This window comes from Caenorhabditis briggsae (assembly GCF_000004555.2).
Source record: "Caenorhabditis briggsae complete genome, chrV, whole genome shotgun sequence".
In the NCBI taxonomy this organism is placed as follows: domain Eukaryota; kingdom Metazoa; phylum Nematoda; class Chromadorea; order Rhabditida; family Rhabditidae; genus Caenorhabditis; species Caenorhabditis briggsae.
This window is the reverse complement of record NC_013488.2, coordinates 4,224,843-4,252,207: the sequence shown is the minus strand read 5'-3', so window position 1 is coordinate 4,252,207 and position 27,365 is coordinate 4,224,843. Positions and strand designations below refer to the sequence as shown.

General features: G+C 37.8%; 10 protein-coding genes across 10 annotated transcripts; 6 read left to right on the top strand and 4 right to left on the bottom strand.

Annotated features, from left to right (window-relative positions):
- Positions 1-1,071: 1,071 nt before the first annotated feature.
- Positions 1,072-2,456, top strand: CBG01343 (the record flags this gene model as incomplete). Its single annotated transcript, XM_045236899.1, has 4 exons — positions 1,072-1,281; positions 1,329-1,419; positions 1,461-1,529; positions 2,320-2,456. 4 exons carry the CDS (start codon positions 1,072-1,074, stop codon positions 2,454-2,456), a joined length of 507 nt encoding a protein of 168 aa, XP_045091812.1.
- Positions 2,457-4,526: 2,070 nt separating this feature from the next.
- Positions 4,527-5,641, top strand: CBG25140 (the record flags this gene model as incomplete). Its single annotated transcript, XM_045236898.1, has 3 exons — positions 4,527-5,014; positions 5,067-5,512; positions 5,562-5,641. The coding sequence occupies 3 exons, from the start codon at positions 4,527-4,529 to the stop codon at positions 5,639-5,641; spliced, it is 1,014 nt and encodes a 337-aa protein (XP_045091813.1).
- Positions 5,642-6,115: 474 nt separating this feature from the next.
- Positions 6,116-7,525, top strand: CBG01345 (the record flags this gene model as incomplete). The annotated part of the gene is made up of 6 exons (XM_002636054.1): positions 6,116-6,325; positions 6,373-6,463; positions 6,505-6,583; positions 6,630-7,026; positions 7,070-7,322; positions 7,437-7,525. The coding sequence occupies 6 exons, from the start codon at positions 6,116-6,118 to the stop codon at positions 7,523-7,525; spliced, it is 1,119 nt and encodes a 372-aa protein (XP_002636100.1).
- Positions 7,526-8,012: 487 nt separating this feature from the next.
- CBG01346 lies at positions 8,013-8,972 on the bottom strand (the record flags this gene model as incomplete). The annotated part of the gene is made up of 4 exons (XM_002636055.2): positions 8,013-8,068; positions 8,117-8,178; positions 8,229-8,822; positions 8,869-8,972. The coding sequence occupies 4 exons, from the start codon at positions 8,970-8,972 to the stop codon at positions 8,013-8,015; spliced, it is 816 nt and encodes a 271-aa protein (XP_002636101.2).
- Positions 8,973-10,689: 1,717 nt separating this feature from the next.
- On the top strand, positions 10,690-12,224 carry CBG01347 (the record flags this gene model as incomplete). The annotated part of the gene is made up of 4 exons (XM_045236897.1): positions 10,690-10,899; positions 11,130-11,230; positions 11,952-11,986; positions 12,115-12,224. 4 exons carry the CDS (start codon positions 10,690-10,692, stop codon positions 12,222-12,224), a joined length of 456 nt encoding a protein of 151 aa, XP_045091814.1.
- Positions 12,225-12,825: 601 nt separating this feature from the next.
- On the top strand, positions 12,826-13,599 carry CBG26985 (the record flags this gene model as incomplete). Its single annotated transcript, XM_045236896.1, has 2 exons — positions 12,826-13,035; positions 13,495-13,599. The coding sequence occupies 2 exons, from the start codon at positions 12,826-12,828 to the stop codon at positions 13,597-13,599; spliced, it is 315 nt and encodes a 104-aa protein (XP_045098004.1).
- A 1,514-nt stretch (positions 13,600-15,113) lies between these two features.
- Positions 15,114-18,390, top strand: CBG01348 (the record flags this gene model as incomplete). The annotated part of the gene is made up of 8 exons (XM_002636057.2): positions 15,114-15,302; positions 15,811-15,870; positions 15,915-16,021; positions 16,067-16,154; positions 16,197-16,313; positions 16,359-16,460; positions 16,504-16,673; positions 18,228-18,390. 8 exons carry the CDS (start codon positions 15,114-15,116, stop codon positions 18,388-18,390), a joined length of 996 nt encoding a protein of 331 aa, XP_002636103.2.
- A 211-nt stretch (positions 18,391-18,601) lies between these two features.
- Positions 18,602-19,970, bottom strand: CBG01349 (the record flags this gene model as incomplete). Its single annotated transcript, XM_045236895.1, has 4 exons — positions 18,602-18,895; positions 19,274-19,474; positions 19,559-19,790; positions 19,927-19,970. The coding sequence occupies 4 exons, from the start codon at positions 19,968-19,970 to the stop codon at positions 18,602-18,604; spliced, it is 771 nt and encodes a 256-aa protein (XP_045091815.1).
- A 256-nt stretch (positions 19,971-20,226) lies between these two features.
- CBG01350 lies at positions 20,227-23,357 on the bottom strand (the record flags this gene model as incomplete). Its single annotated transcript, XM_045236894.1, has 9 exons — positions 20,227-20,273; positions 20,316-20,574; positions 20,902-21,298; positions 21,344-21,422; positions 21,470-21,560; positions 21,606-21,891; positions 22,186-22,433; positions 22,852-23,052; positions 23,154-23,357. 9 exons carry the CDS (start codon positions 23,355-23,357, stop codon positions 20,227-20,229), a joined length of 1,812 nt encoding a protein of 603 aa, XP_045091816.1.
- Positions 23,358-23,824: 467 nt separating this feature from the next.
- On the bottom strand, positions 23,825-25,760 carry CBG01351 (the record flags this gene model as incomplete). Its single annotated transcript, XM_002636060.2, has 4 exons — positions 23,825-23,963; positions 24,010-24,287; positions 24,457-25,143; positions 25,509-25,760. 4 exons carry the CDS (start codon positions 25,758-25,760, stop codon positions 23,825-23,827), a joined length of 1,356 nt encoding a protein of 451 aa, XP_002636106.2.
- Positions 25,761-27,365: the final 1,605 nt, after the last annotated feature.

The following is a 27,365-nucleotide window of genomic DNA, read 5'->3' as shown; positions in this document are numbered from 1 at the left end:
TTTCTATTAAGATGACGTTGAAGAGCCCAAAACGACCATTTATCCAAAAGAACAAGGTTCGGAGAATACGATGAGTGAAGTGGAATAATTCAGCCAAACGACATGAAATTTTAGCTGCCCGGTCTAGTAACGGGGGATCTCGCGCTGTCGTCCTATACTGAAACTTTGGTATTTTCTCCTTGTTTCGATTCGACTGCCGAATTCAATTTCTCTAATTAGGAAAAATATAAAGTGGCCGTAATAATGGTACATTCATCTAAAAGTTCCCAGTCTCCATTCCTTTGGCACACCATCAAACTCATAATTAGATTCCCCGGCCAACTGAACGTATGAAGAAATGATTCGACAAACATGATCCTGTCCAATTGGAAATCCATATCGGAGTCCTACAAAACAGTGGCTACGAATCGACCCAGTTTTTGACTTTGCCAAGAGACTTCGATCCGTTCACAATACTTGGCTGACTAACTGACAATGCCTTTGACGTTTCACAAATGGTTTGAATTGGATCCCCCCTACACTACTCTTAGTAATTGATCGAGATCCGACTCACTAGTCCATTGCCATCTTTCAAACTGAACTCCCCTGGGCGGAATTTTTCGAACCAAACGTCAATTGTAGGATATGAAGGAACATGTCCTTTATATACTTCCACAAATTTATTGCGGATACCAGGTGTTTGAAGAGCAAATAAAAATAAAAACATAATCATGTTGCGTATGTGCAGTCGGATATCAACCAAGAGAATCGTCATTGCTCCAAAATGAAGTGAGATAAAAATTTGAAAATCTACGATCTAATAGACATTGAACACAGCTATCCAACAAGAAAACCATCCAGCCTGGTACACCACTTTGGTAACCAGTAATTGAAGCTCAAAAACAAGCCTGCCAAAAAGGAAGAAACTTTCTTATCAACCTAATATATCTCAATATTTTTAAACCCACCTCCCCGTGCGTAGTCTGTTCTCAGAAAAACATCAGTATCTACCGTAAAAACTAATTTCCGCTACTTTATACATGTTTTCCTCTAGCACCAAAAAAATGTTATTCTAACATTCAACTATCTGAAATGCCAGCCGCTGGAAACTATCTCCGCTGGATTACTCTTTGTCAGGCATTACCCCAAATCGGGGTTTATACATCTATCGGATTAGGTTCAACAGTATTGTTTCTGAACTTTTGTGGAGCTCAAAAACAGTTTGGACCCTATAAGTACATTCTCAACTCGTTCACCATTTTGGGTATGATATTTGCGATAGTGGACGTTATTGTTTATCCGGTAAGAGTGTTGCATTATTCATCCATTCAAACAATAACAAACCTCAGAACGTACATAATTACAACGCCGGCTTTATTGTCTTCACATTTGTCAAACCTTTTGGTATAAGTGATTTGAACGAACTAGAAATAATTCTAGGTTTGACTGTAAGCATTTCCATCCTGAACCTTTTGTTTCAGCCAGCTACACATTTTTCTACGCTGCTACAATAGCTTTGCTATCCACCCAGTTCATTTACCGGTATTGGGGTATTTTCGAGTGAGCCAATCATTTTGTTTTCAAATTCTGTACTAACCAATTTGAGTGTGTATAAACTGCGGTACTTCAAACGGTTCTATTGGCTATTCTGGCCAGTATTTTGTTCATACTTTGGTCTACAATACGCCCTGGGAACCTTGTTTTGTTTCAAAATGGATACTACATCCATGGAATATTTCCGAGAAGAAATGCAGTATCGATATGACTGGAATATTTCTGAACTTCCAGCTCTGATTCTGTTAGCATATGACCCGTCGAATGGAATGGTCCGGTGGAGAAATGTTTCGGGAATTGCAAATAGTTTTTATATTGTAACGACCCTATACGGTATCATGATGTTTTGTGGATGGTCCATGTACCAAAGGATGGAGGAGAAGATTCAAAACTTCTCGGAAGAACTCAAAAAACATCAGAAACAATTTTTCAAGGCTTTATGCCTTCAGGTTCGAAAAATTCTCCCAGCTTAAGCAGAATCGAAATTTCAGATCACCGCACCTACAATGGTTTTGTTCACTCCAGTCTTTGTTATAATACTTTTGCCATTTTTTGATCTGCCAGTTAGCATTCCATCTGGACCATTTTTGGGATTATTCGCTTTATATCCAGCAATGGATTCATTAATTGTGATGTATGTAGTGTCCCAATACCGTCAAACAGCGAGAAAGTTGTATCAAGATTTTCGGAAGGCTCTGGAGAGTTTTAAACGTGCTAGAGGAACTGTCCATTATGCTGTTCCCAGTAAGTTGTAGCAAAATTGAACACAGGGTTTAGAAAATTCAGAACTATCTGAACCTTACTATTATGGTACGTGTATTGATCTTCTTGATCGATTCCCATTTGAGAAAACTGCTAAAATAATTTTGCAGCCACAACTGCTCACACTGAACTACCTCAAAACTCACTTGGCGGACAAGTAAATCTGACAAGGCTCAAAAGAGACATTCCAACTTTATGAATAAATCTATAAATTTTCATAAAAACCATTTTCTGACATATAATAAATTTTCCAATCTTAACACTTTTTTACGTTTGTTAATTCTTCCTAATCTGTAATACTTACCATGGGTTCCGGAAGCAACAATACAAAGCTTCAGAAGGCTGAAAATAGTCAATTAACAAAGCATGCATCGGTTTTTTTTGTTTCTATCAAATGAGGAAAAAAATCCAACCTACAGGGTGGGGAATAATTATAGCGCCCAAACTTTGCGCAAGCTCTGGCGCCAGCAACACGGTCTGATTTGCACACCCTAGTATTTTTTCACTTCATTTTTTTAAAAACTATTTCTGAAAAATCCATGCAATTATTCCAACTTTGAAGGTAATGGTGACCGTTTTTCCATACCACACTCCTAGTATGGAGCGCGCGAAAAAGGGGAGAGAACTTTAGAGACCGCTAAAAAACTTGGTATCAGGAAATCAGTGGTCAATCAGAAATTCGTTCGGTTCAGAGAATTGGGAACTTTCAATAATATAAGAAAAAGCGGTCATCTGATGTTTGGAACGGCTCCTGGAGTCGTCAAAGCCGTGAGAGAGAAAATCAGTAGGAATCACGAAAGAATCATGAAAAAAAATGACGTCGTAGTTTAGAATGCTCCGCAAATCAATGAGAAATATTTTCCGAAAACAGCTCCATATGATTCCATATGATCCCAAAAAGGCGCTTTCCTAACGGACAGTAACAAAGGGTTAAAACTGAAAAAATCCAAAAATCTCCTTCGAGGCACGCCCTTCGGCACGCACTTGAAGACCGTTTTTTATAGATGAAGTTGTTCACTGTTCAGGCAAACAAGACTGACCAGAACAATTGAATTGAGGCTATCGATTATTATAGTGCATGTAGGAGATGGAAAACCCAGAATAAGACATCTCACAAGGTCACGGTGAACGTATTTGGTGAGATATGCTCAAATGGTAAAATTTTGTCGATTGTGGAGCCAAGATCAACAAAAATCCTACATCGAACGAATGTTGAAGTCGGAGGTGCTGCCCCAGTCCCAATCACGTCTTGTGAACGAAAAATGACCATTCTATCAGTACGGAGTGCCTGCACACACTGCAAAGCTCACTCGTCAGTGGTTCCAAACCAATTTTCAGGATTTTCTCCCTAAGGATCGATGGTCAGCTTCCAGTCCGGTACTCAATCCAACGAATTTTTTGTTTTGGGAATATTGGACCCAATGAGTTTCCACAAAAAATTATCCTAATTTGGAAGCCCTGAATAGATCCTTGACCGCGGCATGGGACAATTTGGACGTCAACTACCCCCGTGCCGTAGTCGACTCCTTCTTGAAGATACTTCGAGCTGTTATCGGAGCTAACGGAGGAAGGCTCAAAAATTGTTAATGCCATCTTTTTTGTTATCTCTTAATGAACATCTTGACCGAATTTGAGAAAAAAATCTTTTGGTTTGAGGTTTCTACACCGTCTTGAAAGCGGCGCTATATTTATTCCCCACCCTGTATTTATTTATTTTAACAGTATTGGTTCTAAATTTTAGTGATTCTCAAAATAAGCTTGGACCGTATAAATACATTTTCAACTCGTTCGTCAATGTATATGTGTTGAAGATACAACCAATTGAAGAAATATTTCTTTTTTATATTTACTATTCGTCCAATTAATAACACACTTCCGAACGTACACAACGCAGGCTCTATGGTCTTTACATTTGTCCAATCTTTTGGGATATTGAACGTACTAGAAATATGCTGATTAAAATGTGCACTTTTGAGACCCTGATATGAACCAGGAACAACCTATTCAGTTTTCAGAAAACTAAAAAGTTCATTAACAAACTTTTCATTACTATTATACCATAAAAATAATACATTGTGTATGTTTTCAGTAGAGAAATGTGTAAAATAGGGGGCCAGAACTGAACCGGAAATTAGGTCTGTGCCCAAAGTTGAAAAACTTAGAAAATATTTACCGTATTCTCATATGAACAACATTTTTGTTATAATTCGTATCGTCTACCTACAGAAATAATGTTGTCGTATCAGTTCTCAAGCGTTTTCACAAAGATTGGATTTCTGCTCACCTTCATGTCTAACTTTTTCCTGATTTATTTAACTCTGTTTCATATCAAAAACGTCTTTGGAACTTATAGGCGTATGGTTATCTATTTCACAACTGTGGGTATCATTTTCGCCGGTTTAGAAATCGTCGCTCGGCCATTTGCTCAGAATTACAATCAACACATTATGTACTTCAGTCTGAACGAATGGATAAAGTCTCAAGAATTGTGCCAGGTTGTTCTTGTTATTTGGGCTGGCATCTATATTATCATTGTGGCATTTATAAGTGTACAATTTTATTATCGATATGTTTGTTTGCTTTTTCCAAAACGGACGAAAAATTTTGACGGGTGGAAAACTATGATTTGGATGGGCTACCCATTTCTTCCAGCGTCAATTTATGCTGGAACTTTATACTTTTTCTGTCTCCCAGACGAAAATGGTGATGAGTCATTGAAGCAAGTGAAACCCATTGAAATCAATCCGTTCATCTGTACGCACAATTTGCAGAGACTATGTTCTTGAACACTATCATCTGGATATCAAAGACATACCACGATTTGAAATCACTCCACTAGACGCCAATGGATTAAGACTGAAAAATGTATCATTTATGATAACAGGTCTCCTGATTATGTTTATCCACTACTTTGTCATTCTTTACTGTGGTCTCAGGATGAACCACAATATTTGTGATGCGCTGAATAAAATGTCCCAAGGGCAGCAGAAGATTCAGCGACAGTTCTTTCGAGCATTAGTGATACAGAGTCTTGGCCCAACTATTTTTTTAATTCTTCCAGTTGCTCCAATTTTTGCGATGCCATTTGTTTCCCTTTATCTTGATATTGCAATCAGTGTCAAAACGGGGTGGTTATATTCCCTTGTTGGCTTATTTCCACCCTTCGATAGTATATCGTTCATGTGGATTGTGTCCGAATACAGACGTGTTATAAAAAGTGAGGAAATATTTCCAAACATGGATAACTCAAAATGTCCATTTTTCAGATAAACTTTTGCTTCTCATAAACACCATTCCGGAGAGCCCAAGAAATACGAGCCAAATGAAAGTGATTGACAAGAACTGAAGAGCTTTGGAAATTTTTCCACTATTTGAGTATCTATTTGTACATGCAGTCAAATCAAAGGGCAGTCAAATCAAAACAAGGAGAAAAAACCAAAGTTTGTGTATTTATTTGTACATGTCAGAATGTACTCCATCCAATAAAAAGTTTTTATTTTCAACAATCTCCTTTTTCATAAATTGAACACTTTCCGTCAAAAAAAAACGTGTTCTTCGGTTTTAGTGGCCTAAATTGCCAAACAGTGTTCTCATGTAAAAAACCATCGGGTACATATACCCAAACCAATTTCCGGTTTTGTCTACTTTACTACTATGTACATAAATCTATTACTTCAAGAATATTTTACTAAACCTCAATATTATCACGTTCAATTCTCGGTGCTAGTTCGTTCTCAAAAAAACTAATCCCTCTACCTTGTGCCTGTTCTCCACTAAATGAAGAACAAGAAAACGTTACTCAAACACCCAACTCTCCGAAATGCCAAGCGCTGGAAACTATCTCCACTGGATTACTGTATCTCATACATTACCTCTCATTGGATTTATTACATCTATTACATTAGGTCTCACAGTATTGGTTCTTAACTTTTGTGGGGCTCAAAATAAGTTTGGACCGTATAAATACATTCTCAACTCGTTCACCATTTTCGGTATGATATTTGCAATTATGGAGATTATTGTTTATCCCGTAAGCGTACAATATAATTCTGTTTTCAAAACTATAACAAATCTCAGAATGTCCATAATTACAACGCTGGCTTCCTTGTCTTCACATTCGCCGAACCTTTCGGTGTAATGGATCTAACAGTGCGACGAATATTCTTAGGTTTGCATGTATTTCCTTCTGTTCTAAGTATTTTTCTTCAGCCAGCTACATGGTTTTCTACGCTGCTACAATAGCTTTGCTTTCCACTCAATTCCTTTATCGGTATTGGGGTGTTTTCGCGTGAGTCACCCATTTTGTTTTCAAATTCTGTACTAACCAATTTGAGTGTGTATAAACTGCGGTACTTCAAACGGTTCTATTGGCTATTCTGGCCAGTATTTTGTTCATACTTTGGTCTACAATACGCCCTGGGAACCTCGTTTTGTTTCAAAATGGATAATACATCCATGGAATATTTCCAAGAAGAAATGCAATATCGATATGACTGGAATATTTCGGAAATTCCAGCTATGGCATTAGTGGCATATGATCCATCTAATGGAATGGTCCGGTGGAAAAATGTGGCAGGGGTCATTAATATTGTCTTCATTGTTATTTCCTTATACGGTATCATGATGTTTTGTGGATGGTCCATGTATTTTAAAATGGAGGAAAAGATTCGAAACTTTTCTGATGAACTCAAAAAGCATCAAAAACAATTATTCAAGACTTTGGTTCTCCAGGTTCAAAAATCTTCTTACAGTTCAAGCAACATTGAAACTTCAGATCACCGCACCAACGATTATATTGTTCACGCCAGTATTTGTCATAATACTCATGCCATTCTTTGACCTACCCGTTAGCGTTCCTTCTGGAGCATTCTTGTGCACATTCAGCTTATATCCAGCAATGGATTCATTAATTGTGATGTATGTAGTGTCACAATACCGTCAAACAACAAGAAAATTGTACCAAGATTTTAAAAAGGCTATGGAGAGTTTTAGACAGGCTAGAGCGACTGTTCATCATGCTGTTCCCAGTGAGTTGTTCAGACACAGGTTTTAGAAATTTCCGAAGTATTCGAACCCATATTTGCTGCTGTTTTTGTGTTCTTGATCTATCCAACTCAAAAACCGCAAAAATAATTTTTTAGCCACGACTGCTCATAGCAAACTACCTCAAAATCCTCATGGCGGACAAAGCAATCTTTCAAGGCATACAACAGTCGTTCAGACACTATAAAGACGACTCTAAAATATCATTAACATCATTCATCTGTCATTGTTAGTATGTGTGTAATTACTCTCAAAATCTATAATATTGACCTCGAGGCAAAAGAAACTATACATATTCTTACCATAATCAGAATGTTTGTTGAACAAGTTTGATCATAAAAACAAAACAACTTCCGGCAAGATCTGTTTCCTGCGCTTCAAATATATGGTTGGTGCGCCTACCGCGCGAGTTCGTCGCTCCGCTCCTCACATTTTTTACAGCATTTCAAATTGAAAAAAAAAACTAATCAAACTTTCTAAGATCGTTTTTCATTGAGCATGAGACCTACCAACACCAAGAGTTCATGGTAGATCAAATTTTGTCTTATTTTTCCTGTGGGAAATTACACTCATGGGTAAAGGAAATGACACATAGCAGAAAAGAACAAATGACACCACTATATTTATCTATTATAAAAATGATGATGACGATAAGAATTATTAATACAATGTCATTAACAATGATTTTTAGCGAGCGAAGTAGTTGTGATGAAAACGGAAGTAGTTCGTGCTGTAAGAAAAAAAAAACTGTTTTAATTCGGTTTCTGGAATAACTAACATTTCTTGGGACACTTCTTAAATGCAGATCTCATCTCCTTGTTAGACAAAATTATGATTCCTCTGAAACGTTTGAAAGTATAGAGGTCCTTTCCTAGAAATCTCATTCTCACCCTTCAAATGAATGCACAAATCCCCACAAAGAAGTTAATAAGAAGAGAGCGATTTGATTTGAAACATGTGGAGCAAGCACATAATATGAAATTTGACCTGTGGCAACAGTGAGTCCTTGGAAAAAAGTCTGCCTGATGAAGTTCATCTCTCTTTGTTTCTGTTGTTTTGAGATTTGCAGTCCGGCTGCATTAACCAACATTCGACTACTTCTCATAGCTTTAAATGCTGTCAGACAGTTGATAGTTACAGTAACCATAGCGAAAGAAATATTGAGCATAAAATCAGAGAACCAAGTTAAATGATCGCACATCGGGGTGTCCAAAAATTGAAGAGACCAAGTGTGCTCATTATACGGATATAGACAACCAACAAATTCGTATAAAATTGTACATCCGATGATTGAAACTATCCAAATCACGATTATTATTCTTTTTGTGTTTCGAATAGTAAAAACCAGTTCGTAAAACCCTGATAGGTACAAATTGAAGAATCTATTAAGAGCAATCATTAAATGGCACATGTAGGATATCTCATCTGATATCATTGCTGTTGTTCCAACCCAATGAGTATTAGGAATATAAGATTTATACGCGCTGAAGCTTCTAACTTTCAATTTACAGTAATTATAAAAAAACAAACCCAAGTTGTAAAGGGACAAACGAGAGAAAACAGCAGCACATCATAGAGTTACATATTGTTTGGTATTTGGTTATAGTACCAAAAGAGCTGCTCATTGAAGTCATTCGTCGCGAGGCAAAGAAAACATAGCTATTCGCTATTATACCAGATACCGTAATCTGAAAAGATAGTTTTAGATATTTGCTGGAGATTGGGAAGCTTACAACAAATGTGATGATAGGAAAGAGGATATCGTTTTGCATATACATATAACAGAAAAGGATGATAAGAGCTGGGGAAACCTCTGCTTCAAGTTGTAGTGGAGCTCTGTAATCTGGAAGACTGAAAAACTTTCTATTAAAATTTCATGGAATTTTCATTTGCGCCTGGGAATTCAACAATTTTTTCTACATTTTTTCACATTTTTTAAAAGTTTCAAATTTGACTGGTTCGTTCTCTGTTAATTTACCATGAACATCATTGAAAAAATTGAAGGAAAAATATTATTTCAAAATGTAATTTTTTAAAATCAAGTTCCGCATAAGGAACGATTTTCGCCCCATTTTTCTATTCTGACAAAAACACCGTCTCTTTTCCCAAGAAATAATTAATTCAATATGCAGTTTTTTGAATTGATTTTTGATATGAAAAATGCGGGAAAAAAATGAATGATAATGTCACAGGGTTTCAAAACGTGTGGTCAAAAATCACCAATGATTTCAAAGTATTTTCGATTACCGCTTAAAAACGAGCGCTTTTTTCGCTTATCGTTGTACGTTTGATACTCAGCCAACAAAACGGAAAAAAATATGAAGAGAGATTTTATGTTCGCTGGTGCTTCTGACCAGTAGTTTCGGGCGGGAGTCAGATGTTACAATTTGAAATTTTATACGTCATCCTGTTATAGTTGAACTAATTTTTTTCCAATTCGATGGAAAATAAATACATTTTCAGGTTTAAGTTCCGAAAAAGAAAATGGTTGAATGACATTTTCATATTAATACAACTGAGCGATGCCGCATATGAAAGCGGTCCGATAGCCCTGTGAACACTAATCACTCCCGAAATAACCCAAAAAGTTTAATGTTTCCCCTCCGTTAGCAAAAATTATATTCTTGGTTCATGTTGGAGGAATACAAAATTCAAAAATCAAAATCGAAAAATTCGCCTTGTTTTTATTTGTCCAGATTTCTTAGTTCGAGCACATCTTGGAGCAGAACCTTCCCCCATAAGCAATCTTTGAAAATGTTTCCTTAACAGTTTTTTAAATTGTAGCTGGTCCTAGCATATGTCATAAATTCTGTAAATATTTAGTGTATTTTTGTGAGGATGTTGTTTAACAACCTACCAGCCTGTTTGCCGCGCCTCCGGCGCGAAGTGATATTCGTCGCTACGCTCCTCACTCTTTTTTATAGAGTCACGTGAAATCATATTTAATTTTCAAGCTTTCTAAAAATGTGTGGACAAACTGACAGAGAAAGAGACGCAACTTCATTTATTTATTACCAGCAAGCTGGTGCGCCTTCGGCGCGATTCAATCTATTTTTTTAAATGTTCGTCGCTTCGTTTCTCACTTTTTCTAAATAAAAGGGTCACGTAAATGTATATGTATTTTTCAATTTTTTCAAAAGTCCACAGACGGACACGAGGACGGACAGACGCCTCTAGCGTTTTATTAATAAGGAAGATAAGAATGATACCAAAAAGTTCAATAACAAAACTTCCTATCATGAAAACATCAACTTCTACGATAATATGCATACATATTAATTTCCGGTACATTGTTCCTGTTTTTTAGTTACGATATAAGAAAAAAAGCATTCGAACAACCAGTTCACAGTAATGCCGACAGCTGGAAACTATCTCCCCTGGATTACTATCACACATACCGTACCGCAAATTGGATTTTCTGCTTCTATTGGATTAGGTTTAGTAGTTGTGTTCCTGAACTTTTGTGGGGCTCAAAATAAGTTTGGGCCGTATAAATACATTCTCAACTCGTTTACCATTTTGGGTGTGATATTTTCGATCGTGGAGGTTGTTGTTTATCCGGTAAGTGTAAGATTCGAGAAAAATGAACAAAGATGTCATTTGTTCCGGTAACGGGATACCAGGTCAAGCGTTTGGCGTTGAAGAAAATGAGTTTATATTTGGAAATGTGAATTTCAGAACGTTCATAACTACAACGCTGGATTTCTTTTCTACACATTGGCTGAACCATTTGGTGTCATAGATTTGAACCTGCGAAAAATTTTTCTAGGTACGTCTGTCTGTTTTTCCAGGAGTCCGCATTTGTCGTTGTAGCGAGCTACACGTTTTTCTACGCGGCTACAGTAGCTCTATTAGCTACACAGTTCATCTATCGGTACTGGGCTATTTTCGAGTGAGTTTTTTTTCTTCAGTCTCGACAAATTCTGTGATAACATTTTAGCGCCTGTAAACTACGGTACTTCAAAGGTTTCTATTGGCTTTTCTGGCCACCATTTTGCTCATTTTTTGGTCTACAGTATGCTCTGGGAACCTTTCACTTATTCGAAATGGACACAGTTTCCACGGAATATTACCGAGATGAAATACAGTATTGGTATGGTTGGAATATTTCGGAAATTCCAGCTATGGCATTAGTGGCATATGATCCATCTAATGGAATGGTCCGGTGGAAAAATGTGGCAGGGGTCATTAATATTGTCTTCATTGTTATTTCCTTATACGGTATCATGATGTTTTGTGGATGGTCCATGTATTTTAAAATGGAGGAAAAGATTCGAAACTTTTCTGATGAACTCAAAAAGCATCAAAAACAATTATTCAAGACTTTAGTCCTCCAGGTTCAATAATTTTTTCTCTCTTCTGTAACTGTTAATCTTCTGTAACTGTTAATTCCAGATTACCGCACCTACTATTGTATTATTCACTCCGCTTTTTGTGATAATACTTCTTCCTCTTTTCAATCCACATGTCAGTCTTCCTTCAGGAGCTTTCATATGTTCATTCACTTTGTATCCAGCAATGGATTCTATAATTGTGATGTATGTAGTGTCCCAATACCGTCAAACAGCTAGGAAGTTGTGCCAAGAATTTCGAAAATCTATGGAGAGTTTTAGACAATCAAGAGCTACCGTTCACTGTTCTGTTCCCAGTAAGTTGTTGCAAAATCGAACACAGACGTTAGAAATTTCTAAACAATTTGAACCCAATTACAATGATACATGTTTTGATGCACTTAATCTATCCATTCAAAACAGCCTATATATTCTGTTCTTCCAGCCACATCTGCTCAGGTCGCGTTACAACAAGATCCTCTTGACGGACAAAGTAACGTGGAAAGGCTAAGCGACACGCAATCGGTTATTCAAATTTTTTCTGAAGATCTCTGAATTGTCATGAATGCCATCTGTACGTCATAGAATACATTTTTATTCATATAATGTTTTGAACACGTGTTTTTTATTGCTACCTAATCTGTAATATTGACCTTGAGTGACTCATGATAGAATAAACTATACAAATGCATCACATGACTAAAAAATTTGTTTGAAAAGAGGAGACATGAGATGTGTCAAAGCTTTTTTATGGAGTTATGGTATGCATTCTGACGTGACGGTGTACACTGATTAGAGTTCACACAGCGCGTTTCTATCGCGCCGCTTTTATTACAGCACTGTACAAAATGAATGCGTCGGCTTGCTTTTTGAGGCTGACTTTTTCGAAGCTCAATGTTTCGTTCTGAAAGTTTCAAATAACTTTCAAACAGTATTCAATAGATATTTACAACAAGCACCTTTCACATGAACCCCCTAACCAAAAAGAGCCAAGCTTTCAACCTGGTGCGAACCTGGTATGAGCCTAGTCAGTTTTCAGAAAAAGTAAGTCTCATAAGAAAATATAATTCTACCATGAAAATTAATTTCCGGGAGGTTGTACCTGTTTTTAGTTTTGACAAAGAAAAAAACATATTCTAACAACCATTTATCTAAAATGCCATCCGCTGGAAGCTATCTCCACTGGATTGATATTGCTCATACTGTTCCGCAAATTGGATTTTTTGCTTCTACAGTATTAGGGTCAATAGTGTTGTTTCTGAACTTTTGCGGTGCTCAAAATAAGTTCGGACCGTATAAATACATTGTCAACTCGTCTACTATTTTGGGTATGGTATTCTCTATCGTGGAGGTTATTGTTTATCCCGTAAGTATATAGCTGAAGATTAAAAAGAAGAAGGGCTTGACGTTCATGACGCTTTTTTATATATTCGTTTATTCGAAGATTTGAAGATAAATAAAGAGTGATGGGAACCGGGAAAAGAAAATGATAAAACGAAGCTAACAAGAAGTAAGTAAAAGCTAACAAGAAGTAAGTAAAAGCTAACAAGAAGTAAGTTGTAAGAAGGACTAACCCGCAAGAGTTAGTCCACCCGCAAGAGTTAGTCCACCCGCAAGAGTTAGTCCAACGCTTGTATTGAGACAATTACCAATACGCTTTAAAATACTTTTTTTTCAATTTTTCATTATTTCTCAAATCAAGTTGAGTTTTAGAACGTTCATAACTACAACGCTGGATTCCTTTTCTACACATTGGCTAAACCTTTGGATGTCATTGACATGAGGCTGCGAAGAATTTTTTTAGGTACGTCTGTTTTTTTTTCAGAAGTCAGCAGCTGTCGTTTCAGTCAGCTACACGTTTTCCTATGCGGCCACAATAGCTTTAGTAGCGACGCAGTTTATCTATCGGTATTGGGCTATTTTCGAGTGAGTTTTTTTTTGACTCGGCAAATTCATTAAAAAATTTTAGCACTTTTAAACTGCGGTACTTTCACGGTTTCTATTGGCTTATCTGGCCAACATTTTGCTCATGTTTCGGTCTACAGTATGCTCTGGGAACCTTGTTGTTATTCGAAATGGATACAGTATCCATTGAATACTTCCGAGAAGAAATGCAGTATAAGTATGATTGGAGTATATCTGATATTCCAGCTATGGCATTGGTAGCATATGATCCATCGAGTGGAATGGTCCGGTGGAAAAATGTGGCAGGAGTTATTAATATTACGCTCATTGTCATGACACTATACGGCATTATGATATTTTGTGGATGGTCCATGTATTCTGAAATGGAGGAAAAAATCCAGAGCTTTTCGGATGAACTCAAAAAGCATCAAAAACAATTATTCAAGGCTTTAGTCCTCCAGGTTCAATCACTTTTTCGACCCTTGGTAACTATTAATTCCAGATTACCGCACCTACTGTTATACTATTTACGCCCCTGTTTTTAGTAATACTTCTTCCTCTTTTCGATACACATGTCAGTTTTCCTTCTGGAGCTTTTTTATGCTCATTTACTTCATATCCAGCAATGGATTCAATTATTTTGATGTATGTAGTGTCACAATACCGTCAAACAGCAAAAAGTTTATACGACAAGTTTTGGAGAGCATTCAAGGGCTATAGGCATGCGAGCGCCACCGTCCATACTGCTGGCTCTGGTGAGTTGTAGTGAAAATCACCCAATAATTCTAATACGTGTTTTGATGCTCTCGATCTAACCAATTCAAAAACTGCCAATATTATTTTTTTTCAGTCATAACTGCTCCGATTAAATTAAATTAAATCCACAATGCCGAAACAACGTAGGAAGCCTTCGCGACACACGAACAAACAGAAAAATATTTTGACAAGATCTGTAGAAATGAAGAAAAATTATTTATTAAGTTTTAAAAACATTTTTTATTGCTTCGTAATCTGTAATATTGACTTTGACAGACTGATGCCAAAAAAGGATTAATGTACATGCCTTCGGAAGTCTGAAAAATGTCAATTTACGAGACGTATTATCATAAGAAACATACGCATAATTGCTCACTCTTCTGTAATGTATCAAAAATGTGTAAACGAAAAAAACACTTCTGATATCATGATAAACATTTCATCAGTGGAACACTTTTTAAATTCTTTAACAGGAAACGAAAAAATTTGGTTCAAAGTTAAATTAGGGGCCCTTTTATTACAGGTTTTACTATAACTATATACTTCTGTTAGAATTGTCTTGAATTGAAGCCAGTTCCGTAACACATAATGTATTAGTTTTCAATTCGCGTAAAAACATACATTTTCAATGTGACTAAACCATCCTTTGGGATTCGTCTGGGATGATCAAGTTATCGAGAAACACAATAACAATTTGGTAACGCACCCAAGTCTAGACTAGAGTGTGAAGCATTAACAGGTTTGGTATAAAAATACCTCCTTCCTACTAAAACCATACCCAAAATGTACATCAACTGGGTTCATCACTATGTCCCCAAGATTTCGTTCGTGCTGTCTCTCATCGCTAACCCTCTGTTCATCTATTTGGTGATAACCTGTAAAAAAACCCTTTTTGGGAGCTATCGATATTTATTGTCCTTTTTTGCAACGTTCAACTTGTTGGCCTCGTTTTCGGATTTGGCGACTCCAGTGGTAAGAAAAAAATTACCGTAAAACCTGTAATAGACGGGCCCCTCCCAAACCGGTAACCTTATGCTCAACTATGTCATTTTCTGTAAAAGATATGTATCATTAAAATTGTTAACTGATAAAATTTTTATCAAGATATCAAATATAGTAAAGGAGATAAATTGACTCAAAGTTGGAGTTAAAGGAGGCGAGACAGCAAAAATTTCGGGGGACAGTTCGGGGGACGAAATCGCGCCGCGCTTATGTAGACCATCGGTCGTCAGGCGCCTTCACGCCCCCGTAGCTCAGCCGGTAGCGGCGCTGTACCCCTGAGCTGCCTGTCATGAGTTCAACCCCTCACGGGGGTTCTCTATGCAAAATATCAGGAAAACTTTTTTTTGTTTCTGGCCTCCTTTAAGGTTCTTCAAGAGTGTTTCGGCTATACCTTTTAGGGTCTCTGGCCTTTACGGGCTCTGTCAGAGATCCTAATCTTTTTTTTGTAGAAGACTACTGTTTAGGATTGAACTTTCAGTGTGTATTCAACTATCGCTATGTGTTTGTAACTTTTGTGGCGGATGGTCCTTTTTCTTGGGTACGTAAGAAATCTTTGTATTGCTTATAAGAAGGTTTTTCTAGAAATCAAAATATGGAGAACAACTTCTATACTATCGATGTGGAATCGTTTCTGGAACCTATGGGATTCTGAATGTTCATTTTGTGTTTAGATACCTGACTCTAAAAAGGTTGTTCTTTGAATGTTTTGAACTAAAATTTTAATAAATTTTCAGAAACGCTTTCGTTAACAAACATTTTATGCCTTACGGGTTGATTCTAGCAATCATGTATGTTGCCGCTCACATTGCTATTTGGGCGGCGGTAAGTGGTAATAAAGAGAAACGCTCTCTATTGAGAATTCAGGTCACGGGTCTTTGTCTCCACTCGGCTCAAGAGATGCGTGATTACATCCGAGAACCATTCAAAGCGCTTCATAATGAGAGTTTTGATGATATCACATTCGTGGCCGGCTTGTTTTCAGTTAGTTAACTTCCGAGTACTGCACTTCCGAGTACTAATTTCTAGGAAACCACCGCCGAGATAGCTGAGAGATCATGGACCGGAATAGTATTGTTGACAGTTATAGCGAGTTACTCTATTGTTTTGTATATTGTCCTGGGATATAAAGTGAGTCTGAAAACATGTTTTTTGAAAATTGTAATATACTCAGATCGTCACCGGTATAAACACTAAATCATCAACGATGAGTAAGCAGACGGCTCAAATGCAAAAGCAATTATTCAAAGCGTTGACAATCCAGACGATCATTCCAATTTGTGTCAGTTTTATGCCATGCTCATTGAGCTTTTATGGAGCAGCGCTGAGGATTGATTTTGTGAAGTAAGTTGGATTTAGAGGGCGAGGTCTTGAAGTCTCGTGGAGTCTTGTGGAGTCTCGTGGGGTCTCGTGGAGCCTAGTGAAATCTTGTTGAGTCTCATGAAGTCTCGTCAAATCTCAACAAGTCTCTTGAATCTATTAGGTTGAGCGAAAAGTCTTTGTAATTTTTTTGGACTATCATATCTCAGCGTTGGTTTAAATTTTCATTATTCTGTTTTTTCTATGTTGTAGTATTAGTTGTGCATGTTTAAAAAATTTGTTAAAATTAACGACGGCGTTCATTATGACCGAGAATTTGCTCAGAGACCACCATGCTCTCAGGGGTGCTTTTTCACACGAGTTTCTCCAAGGTCACGAGGGCAGCGTAGCTTTACGTAAATTGTGTGCAGTGTTAGGCGATAACTTTATGTACTACAGTATAATAAAGTTTTGGCTCAAAAGTTTCTCCTAAGAGAACTACGATCTCGAAGATCTGGTCGACCACGTGTTGATCTCAACGAGAACATCTCTAGCGCGCTGGAAGAACAACCAAGAGTAACGTCACGCTAGCTCGCACCAGGTCATAAATTCATGAATATGGAAGAGTGCGAAAGTTTGGTCAACTTGCTCGTCACCTTTTGACGGTTTCACAAAACCATTGCTTTGCGACATGGCACATTCTCGGATCACTATGAAACGTAGGACCAATTGGGTTGAGAATATTATCACTGGTGACGAGTAGAAAAAGACGATGGGTCCCGGCCGAGAAAACCGCCTAAACGGACACCAAAGGAGAACTTCACGAGAAAAAGTTATGTTGCTCATTTGGTGGGACAGTGAAGGCGTTATCTTCAGAAGACTTCTTCTAGGCGGCTTTACTATCAATTCGGACCTCGACTGGACTCAAATGGAAAAAGTGTTGCCGCGTTATCAATCAAATTGTCCGAAAAATTCCAGCTTGTTGATGATTCATGACAACCTAAGACCACCCACAACTTTGAAGACCCGTCGGAAGCTCCAAATGCTCGGAGCCAATGTCTTTTGTCATTCACCGTATTCACCAGACCTGGCTCTATCCTAATATATTTTGTTCCGTTCCCTGCAGAATCTTCTTGGTAGGCAGAAGTTCCATGATAGAAAGGATATGAAAAAGTGGTTGGACGACGTTTTCGCTTCCCATTCTCCCGAGTTCTATGGTAATGGAATCGCTCAACTTCCATTGCGTTGGCAAGAAGTCATTGATACTTTTGGTAAATATATCACATTTGAATTTCGCTTTCTTTGAATAAATTTTGTTTCGAAAAAAAGACTAAAAATTACAAAGACTTTTCGCTCAACCTAATAGTAGAGTCTCGTTGAGTCTTGTCGAGTCTCGTGTAGTCTTGTTGAGTCTCGAGGACCCTCGTTGAGTCTCGAGGACCCTCGTTGAGTCTTGTTAAATCTAGTGGAGTCTCACCGAGTCTTGTCGAGACTAGACTAGACTCAACGAGACTTGAAAAGATTGTCGAGTCTCGTGAAGTTTCACCGAATCTAGTCCAAGCTAGGCTGTAACTCTCTTCAAGAAATTTCCTTTTTCAGTTGGGTCTACTGGGGCGCCGCTGTGGCTGTTTCATTTTTTCCATTTCTGGATCCGGTAGCAGTCACCCTTTTTCTACCAACTCTTCGAAAGAGGCTTATTTCATTTGGTCATGTTGATAATTCCGTTCATCAACACTACTCGGATACTTCTGTAGGACATTAAATTTAGTTTGTCTAGAATAGTTTATTCTATGTTGAACTTCGGAAACTTTATACATCATGCTCTAATGATAAGAGGGACCCGTGGGTATGACCGATAGACCCGCAGACGCTTTTTGCACCAATATCGACGATAAAACTTGTTTTGGTCTCACAGCATCCCAGTTGCTCCAAACAAAGATTAAAGCGTTGCAACAACCTTAATTTTAAGATTTTTATACTTTCAAAAGTTTTTGGAAGTTATTCTCACCACTGATCAGCAAGCAGGCTAAATAAAACGCTCCGATTAACTTAAACACCGAGAATCCCGTCAGTTCAACTATCCCAACACATACACTGGGAAGCGTGAGAAATAATAAGGATGACATCAGAATCCCAGTCGACGTGCGATGAGCTTTCGTGTATTTGTTTTGTCCTTGTTGTGAATTCAAAGATCCTTTCTGTTTGGTCACTACACGGAGTTTGTGAAATATCAACGCGGAGAGGAATACGGTCATAAGACCGAAAACCTGAAAATGTTTGAATTTATTTAGAATATGTACAACCTGTACTAGAAGGGCACCCACACAGTCAAGTTTGGGTTCAATTATCTATAATTCTATGCAAGATATCTCATGTGTGTCAACTGACTGAACGTTTCTGATATTATGATAAACAATTCATCAGTTGACAAATTTTTATTTTGTACCCCCGAATCGGGGAATTTTTTTTCGTACCCCTAAATTGCTTTGTACCCCAATGACCCCAAAACTTTTGCGCCATCTGAATTATTTGATCTTTTTTATATTTTTATCAGGAACCCAGCAACGTGGCTCGAAGTAAAAAATTAGGGGGGGGGGGGGGACTTCTATTACAGGTCGTACGGTTTTCTACACTATGCCACTTACCATATTCGAAAGCCCCCAGTAGTTTAGGAACTGTTCTCCCACAAAACACCCAACACCTCCGCAGTCTGGATGATGCTCAAGTTTAGTTGAGTACCAGTAGAGAAAGTCATCAAATATAGCAAAAAAGATGGACAAGAGAATAACCGAAATGGAATAATCTCCTTGGTCCATGCGTCGGTATAATGAAGGAGAGAATAGGGCCTGAAATTCAAGAATTTTGATTAAATTTAAACGAATAATGATCCTTTAATTCACTAGGAATTTAGACCAACTTTTGCAACTCACAATGCACCTTCCCAACGCTATTCCAACTGTAATAATTGCTGAAACCTTTAGCTGCAGTGGCAATGGCTGTGCTAACAACATCATGAGCCATGGATCGTAATCCAACTGGATCGGGTTCCAGTTTATTGTAACGTATATCACATAGGGTAACCCTCCAACAGCCAATAGAAAGTCACCGAGACTCAAAAATACAATAAGACGCAAACTTTTATTTTGGCGCAGCTCTTTTTTTCTGAAAAGTAAATTTATACATTTTAGAATACATATTATTAATAGAGAAAGTTTACCTAATAAACAGAAAAATAATGAAACCGTTCAACAGAGCACATATCGCTTGGCAAAATAAAATAAAAATATAGACAGCTAACTTGATACTATTCGACATTTCAATAATATTGCCGATGGAAGTCATTTTCCGGGAGTTGTGAGGAAGCCGAAAAACTTTGTTTTCAAGGAAAACTTCTTTATTGTGTTTTCGTGCTGAGTTAGTTTTTCTTCTTTTCGATAACAAATTCTTTCATAGTAGACACTAATTTTCCCAGAACACGAGAAAGAGAAAATTGTTATTTTTGAGTAAACTGAGTCAAGCTCTATTCAAATCGAAGACCTTTATACAAAGTACAGTGTAATTTTTGCTGAACAGGTGCGAAAAATGAATATTGGTGAAATTAAATATTTGCCGTTTGGTCAGGTCTAGACGCTGTTATTGGGCGACCTGTAAAATGTCATATAGGAATTAGCGAAAATCTATACTCACTTGTACTAGTTGCACCAACGGAAGACGTTCTTTTGAGTCCACTGATTTCGTTAGCAAAATTTCTAAAAGCCAAATAAACTTTTTCGGCTGTCTTCCGGTATTCGGATACAACGCTCATCACAATTAATGAATCCATAGCTGGATACAATGTAAAACAGCATAAAAGGGCGCCGGATGGTAGACTGATGTTCAAATTGAATACAGGAACAAAATTAATGAAGGATATTGGGATGAACAGGATCAGAGTCGGAGCTGTGATCTGGAAAATATGAACGCTCAATATTCGGGTCTCTACCAGAAGGATGGTCTCAAGTTGGGACCATCGATCCCATGGTAAAACCATCGGTCCCAAACAAGACTTCCAGTATGGCATGGTCGGTGGATCGGCCGACCCAGCCGACTGACAGTCAACCCGACATTATCGAATCCGTGCATTTGCGGCAGAGTGTTTGCGTACGCAGCATCGAAGCTGACGCGCAAATGCACGAATTCGGTCGGATCGGTCAGAACGGTGGTCGTTTGTATCATTTTGCTGTCCATGGTCCCATCAAAGAACCGACGATCCCAACTTGTGTTATATACCAACCTGAAGCACCAAAGTCTTGAAAAACTGCTTATGGTGTTTTTTCAAAATCTCTGAAAAATTCCTAATCTTTTCCTCCATTCTCGTGTGCATCGACCATCCACAGTAGATCATAATACCATACTGAACATTCACAATGTAGCAAATATTAGCGATTCCTCCTAGATTCCACCAACGAGTTGAACCATCTGTCGGATTATAAGCAACTAGGGACATAGCTGGCAGCGTTGAGATATTGGTCTCGTATCTCTTCATCATTTCTTCGCGAAAATATTCTGTGGACACTGGATCTAGTTCCAAAAATAGACAAGCTCCAAGAGCATATTGTAGTCCGAAAATCGTGCAGTACACAATCCAAATAACCCAGTAAAATCCGGAAAAGTATCGAAGTTTGTCAACACTAAAATAGAGACCATTTTTGAGGATTATTCAACAAAATGCTCACTTAAAAACGGCCCAATATCGATAAATAAACTGAACAGATAACAAAGCCACCGTTGCCGAATAAAAGAATGTGTAGCTCGCTGAAAGAGGAGACATCAAGACTCACAGACACATGGATAGAACAAACCAAGGAACACTTTCCTATATGCGAGATCTTTTACTCCTAAGGGCTCGGCAAATGTGAAGAAGATGAATCCGGCTTTGAAATTATGGACATTCTGAAACAGAACTCAAAAATTCGAAGTCAAAAATTTGAAACCAACCGGATATATGATGATCTCCATTGTCGCAAACATCATCCCCAATAACGTGAAAGTGCTAATGATATACTTATACGAGCCGAACATTTTTTGAGCTCCAGCAAAATTCAAAAAGAGTAAAATCGCTCCAAGTCCCATTGATGCAAAAAAGCCAACTTGCGGAACCGCATGAGCAATGTCGATCCAAATGAGAAAGTTCCCTGGTTGCGACATTATATTGATGTATGGTTTTATTTCGACTCGTTCAGTTTTTATAATAAACATTTGTAGCGGTGAGTGGGAAAGAATTCTTAATATTTCATTCGATACAAATATGTAGTTGTTTTTTAAGAATTGACTACAAAAATGGGTCTGGACAGTTAACAAAGGTATGAGTAATGATAGCATCTGAATGTCTATTGCCACGTGGTACCAGCTGAGTGAGTCGCGTTCGAAACTTTGTTTAAAATTAACAAAGAAGTAATTTTGTTGGGTTTCAGAGTTTGCCAATTGCTCGCTATAAAAATTGCAGCATTGCAACAACCTGGAACTTATCGGTTGAATCAATGAAAATTCTAGAAGCCTATTTTTACCACTAACTAACAAGCATGCCGAATAGAAGGGTCCGACCAATTTGAATATCGAGAAGCCAGTCAACTCTACTATTCCAACACAGACACTAGGAATTGTCAAAAACAGTAAAGAAGAGATCAGAACTCCAGTGGATGTTCTGTTAGCTGCTGCGTATTTATTTGGACCCTGCTGGGCATGCTCGGGTCCTTTTTGTTTGGAGACAATCCGTAATTTGTAAAATATGGTAATTGATAACATGACAGCAATGAAACCGAGAACCTGAAAAAGTATTATAAACCTTGAAATGATAATATTAAAAAGATGTGCTAATATTAAACAGATGTGTTCGAACAGAGGCCCGCCCTACTACACTTGCACCTTTAACCCCATAATTTTGGATACTATTAAAGATGTGAGAAAGTTATCAACTGATAAATCGTTTATCACAATATCAGCAATTTTTTGTCAGTTGACACATTTTTGATATCTTTCATTGGAATTGAGATATTTGAGCTTAAACTTGACGGAGTGGGAGGCTTTCTATTACAAATTTTACTTAGTGAATTCATAGGATTTGTACAAAAAATTGTGAATTACAAAACGGAAGCGCTAATTTCGTTTAGTATACTTGGAAATTTTCAGACAAATCTGAAAATTCCAGACTACCTTTTCATGCCTTCAAAGTTGACTATCGTACCATGTTTGAAATTCCCCAATAATAGCGGAACTGGTCGCTCACAAAACATCCAATAGTTCCACAATTGTGATGATGCTCAAGTTTCGTTGTGTACCAGTACAAGAAGTCATCGAATGCAGCAAAAACTAGAGCTGTCAAAATGACAGCGTTGGAGAAATCTCCTTGATCCATGCTTCGGTAAAGTGAAGGGACAAACAGAGCCTAAAAATAATAAACAGCACAATATGACAGCAGGGTCTTCAATGTGATTGTTCGACTTTTTTCTCTAATATTTTCATGAGAAATTTTTTTTTTAAACTTACAATATTTCTTCCCAATGCTATTCCTACTGTAGTTATTGCTGAAATTTTCAGCTGTAAAGGCAACGGTTGTGCACTAATCATAATAAATAATGGATCATAATCCATTAAATGTGGATGCCAATTTACAGTCAAATAAATGACATAAGGGAGCTCTCCGATAGCCAGCAAAAAATCTCCGAGTGACAAGAATCCGATCAGACGCATATTTTTGTTTTGACGCAGATCTTTTCTTCTAAAAGCTACAGATGGAAATCACAATTTTGAAATTATCGATGCTTACGTAAAAAACAGAAAAAGAATATAGGCATTCAAAATCGCACAGAGTCCTTGAAAAGTAAGAATAAAAATATAGGTACCAAGTGTGATATCATTTGATAGCTCGCCAACACTTATGGTCATTTTGAAAAATATTGTTTTTTCCGATCAAAGAGAAATTCTAGATCTGATTTCTGATTTTTGTTTTGTTTCGCATTTTTTCCAACTTCTTGTTTTTAACTCCCAAGTTTTCAATTTTTCTCACGGCGTCGGGAACCAAGATTTATGATGATCAGAGTAGAGAAACTGAGTCATAATACCACGAAAACTTCTAACAATTTATCAGAATGTATTTTATTCATTTTACAGAATTTCTCAAAAATTAAAACACTTGTCCGAATTACAACAATTTGAGCCTATTCCATAACAACAACTGTTTTCGGAGCCTTTCCAGCCATAGCCGCCTTCTTCCCATCTTCGAAGAGCTTGTAAGTCGCTTGAATGAACAATTCGACTATTTTTGGATCACTATAATCACTGATTTGATCCATAACACTAAAAAATAGGCATTGCTCTCTCTAAAAACACATTTCCAACTCACTCTCCACCGGCGTCCTCCACACTTTTTCTTCCCATCTGCTCGATTTGAGATCCACTCGCCATGATTTGTTTGATAATGTCGTTTGGATTGAATGCGTCTTTGACTGCCGATGGCACACTTCCATTGAGAATCTTTTTTGGAAGATCCGGCTCCGCTGTTGCCGGACGTGCCAGGCCGATTCCTTGGGTGGTGTTTTTCTCAACGGCATCAATCATTGCACCGACAGTTCTGAACCCACCTGTCAGGTAGAGAACAGTGTTTTTGAAGACTGGTCGGATCTGGAAATATTTCTGTGCTGAACATAGCTGTTATTGTTACGAAAACTGAATGAGGACTGAAGGTCGTCAAGTTCCTAATAAAAACTGAGGACCTTAAAAGTATAATAAAGGGTAGAAGTTTTGGAAGTAAGGCTGAAGGCCCCAAACTCCTCAAACTTATTCGACTCACCGCATCAGCAAACTCCACAAAGAATGCCTCCCGAATCTTGGTTGACTCTCTTTCATGAGCGAAAACATACTTCTCAGCAGTTCCTCCGGTCAGCTCAACAAAATCGAATCCATGCTTCTCATAAGCTGCACACAGATCTCTAGCATCGTTCACCGTAGTTCCTTTCTCTTGAAATTCCTTCGAGTTCGATTTGATACCAACCAGGAATCCAGTCGACTCTGGAACCTCTCTTCGAATCGCTTCGTAGATCTCAATGATGACTCGATTGCGATTCTCCAGTGACCCGCCATACTTGTCCGTTCGATTGTTAGTAGTTGGAGAAGTGAACTGGGTAAGAAGATATCCGTGTGCTCCGTGAAGTTGGATGCCATCAAATCCACACTCGTAGGCATACTTAGCCGCGTAAACGAATCGATCGACGACTTCCGTCTTGATTTGTTCCGTAGTCAAAGCGATCGGTTTTCCATACATTGTGCCTGGTGGATCGGTTTTCAGCTCGATGTCTGAAGCACCGAATGGCGTGCGATTGACCCAGATTGAGGATTGACGGCCTGCATGAGAGAGTTGCATGATTGCTAGAGCGCCATCGTGCTTCATGTTTTTGGCCCATTGAGCGTAGAGGGATCTTCGTTCTTCACTGTCCCCTTCTTCGAAAATGATCGCGTTGCCAATAGCTTCAAGGTTGGTCTGAAAAACATTTGAGAACCTGATGTGCTTGTATAAGAGGAGAGTTTTGGTCTAGGATCCGAAAAGTGTGTAGGATCCAAAGCAAAAATTTTGGTCACGGTTGGAAGGAGGCCTAGTTTTCTAGAATTTCAGATGGCCTAGGATCCGACTGCCACCTTAGCTAGGACTCGGATTACTAGACTTACACTTTGACCTCAATTATCTCAATTTCGGTAGGAGATATCGAAATTGGGCAAACTAAACACAATTTGGTGATATTAAGACACGCATTTAATTAGTGGACACTTTTTCGATAGCTCTTCTAGAAAATGAGATGATTAAGGTCAAAGTTTGGGACCATCAAACAAATTGAAATTCAAACTAACCGGATCAACAACCACATTTCCAGTGATAATCATTCCATATTTTCCACGTCCCCATTTATCATAGATATTCAGAATTTCTTTGGTTGGCAGTCCATGCTTCTTCGGATTCTGTGGATCATACGTCGACAATCTCTCGGTCATTGCCGCCTTCATGAATCGGTTCGCAGCGGTTCGTCCATTTGGAAATTTGAGTTTCTCGCCAAGAATTTTTGAGCTAACGATAGCAGCATTTGGGAATCTTTGGAGAGTCATCGTGAGAAGAATGATGGAGATTCTGAAAGGAACGGCGCTATTTAAACGAGATGGGAAATGGGAGGGAGAGGAGGATACATCACGGTCGGCACAAAACACAAAATCTAAGAATCTCATGTTGAGTACACTATTCATTTTTGTGACCTGCGTCGGTGGCCCTGATCATCTTTCAGAGGGAAAGGGCAATTGTCAAAACATGAAACGCTAGATTTCTTAACTACAAAATATTTTGCGAAAAGGAAGAAATTTTTTTGAAAGAAGACATTTTTTTGAAATTTTGATGACAAAAAATTAAGGGAATCATTAAACCGCCTTGTCTGATTTGATTTTTTGATCTACCTGATTTACTCCATTATTGATAAACCTAGAACAAATTATATAGTTTTTTTTTTCATTTGTGACTGTTTCAGTGGACATTTCGAAAGTTACAGAAAGAAACGAAAAAAAAAATGCTTCACTATATTCCAAAAATACATATCATAAAACTTGTTTTTGGAGGCCTCCTTTAATAGAAGGTCCCTTCTAATGCAGGTTTTACGGTATTTGAAAAATTGAAATTAGACAAGCATGGGATAAAAGTTCGAAAAACAAATTTTAAAAAATCACCTGCTCTCGTCTAGATTCACTTTTAATTTCTATTTGTGTTTGATAATTTTCGAGAAAACCTTTCTAATTACAGCCCTGAAATTGAAATTTAACTTGATTTGTTTTTTATGACAATTTTTCAAAAAAATTATGGTAAGATCAAATTGTCTTGCCAATTCTTGAATATTGCTCGGTCATATTTTCCCCCCATCCCGATTCCAAACTGTCTAAAAAACTTGAATCCCCCCTTCGTTTCTTCTCCAAAACTATTTGCCAACGTTGTAATATACCATTTTCGTCTACCCCCGGTGCCTCTTATCCTTCCAACTCCAAATTCTCAATTTTTTCTCTTTGCGTCATAGACGCCTTAAATCTCAGTTAATGCTTCTGTACAAAATAATTAACCTTACTACTTACATTCTCCACCCTGAATCTCATTTCCGCTTATCTAACTCTGCCCGTCGCCCCATGACTTTAATTTGCCTCAATCCCCATATAAATGATTTCTTTGCATCCACCATCCCATTTTGGAATGCCATAACTGCCAATGTATGTTGACAATTTTTCCCGGGTCATGTTCATTCCCCTTCTTATCTCTCTTCGTTCTCTAATTTCAAGTGCATTGTTTCACTCAAATACCGTAAAACCTCTAATAGAACGACACCCGGATCANTCTATTACCGTAAAACCTGCGATAAAAGGGCCCTTCTAACTTACAACTTCGAGCCAATATATCTCGGTTCCTCTCAAAGATATGAAAAAATCGTCAACTGATAAATTATTCATCATAACATTAGAAGTGTTTTATCTGTTGACAGATTTTTCAAATCTTGCGAAAGAGCCAAGATAAAATAGCTCAAACTGAGCCTATTACAACAGGTGTTATGGTATTTTTGTCAGATTAAGCTTAACAGACAGTTTTTACAGTTAGAAATGTGGCGAAAATTGATCAAGCTGGTGATAATCAGCAAATGTTTCACAAAAACTTTTCTTTGCAAACGCGCTCAGCTGAATCACAGT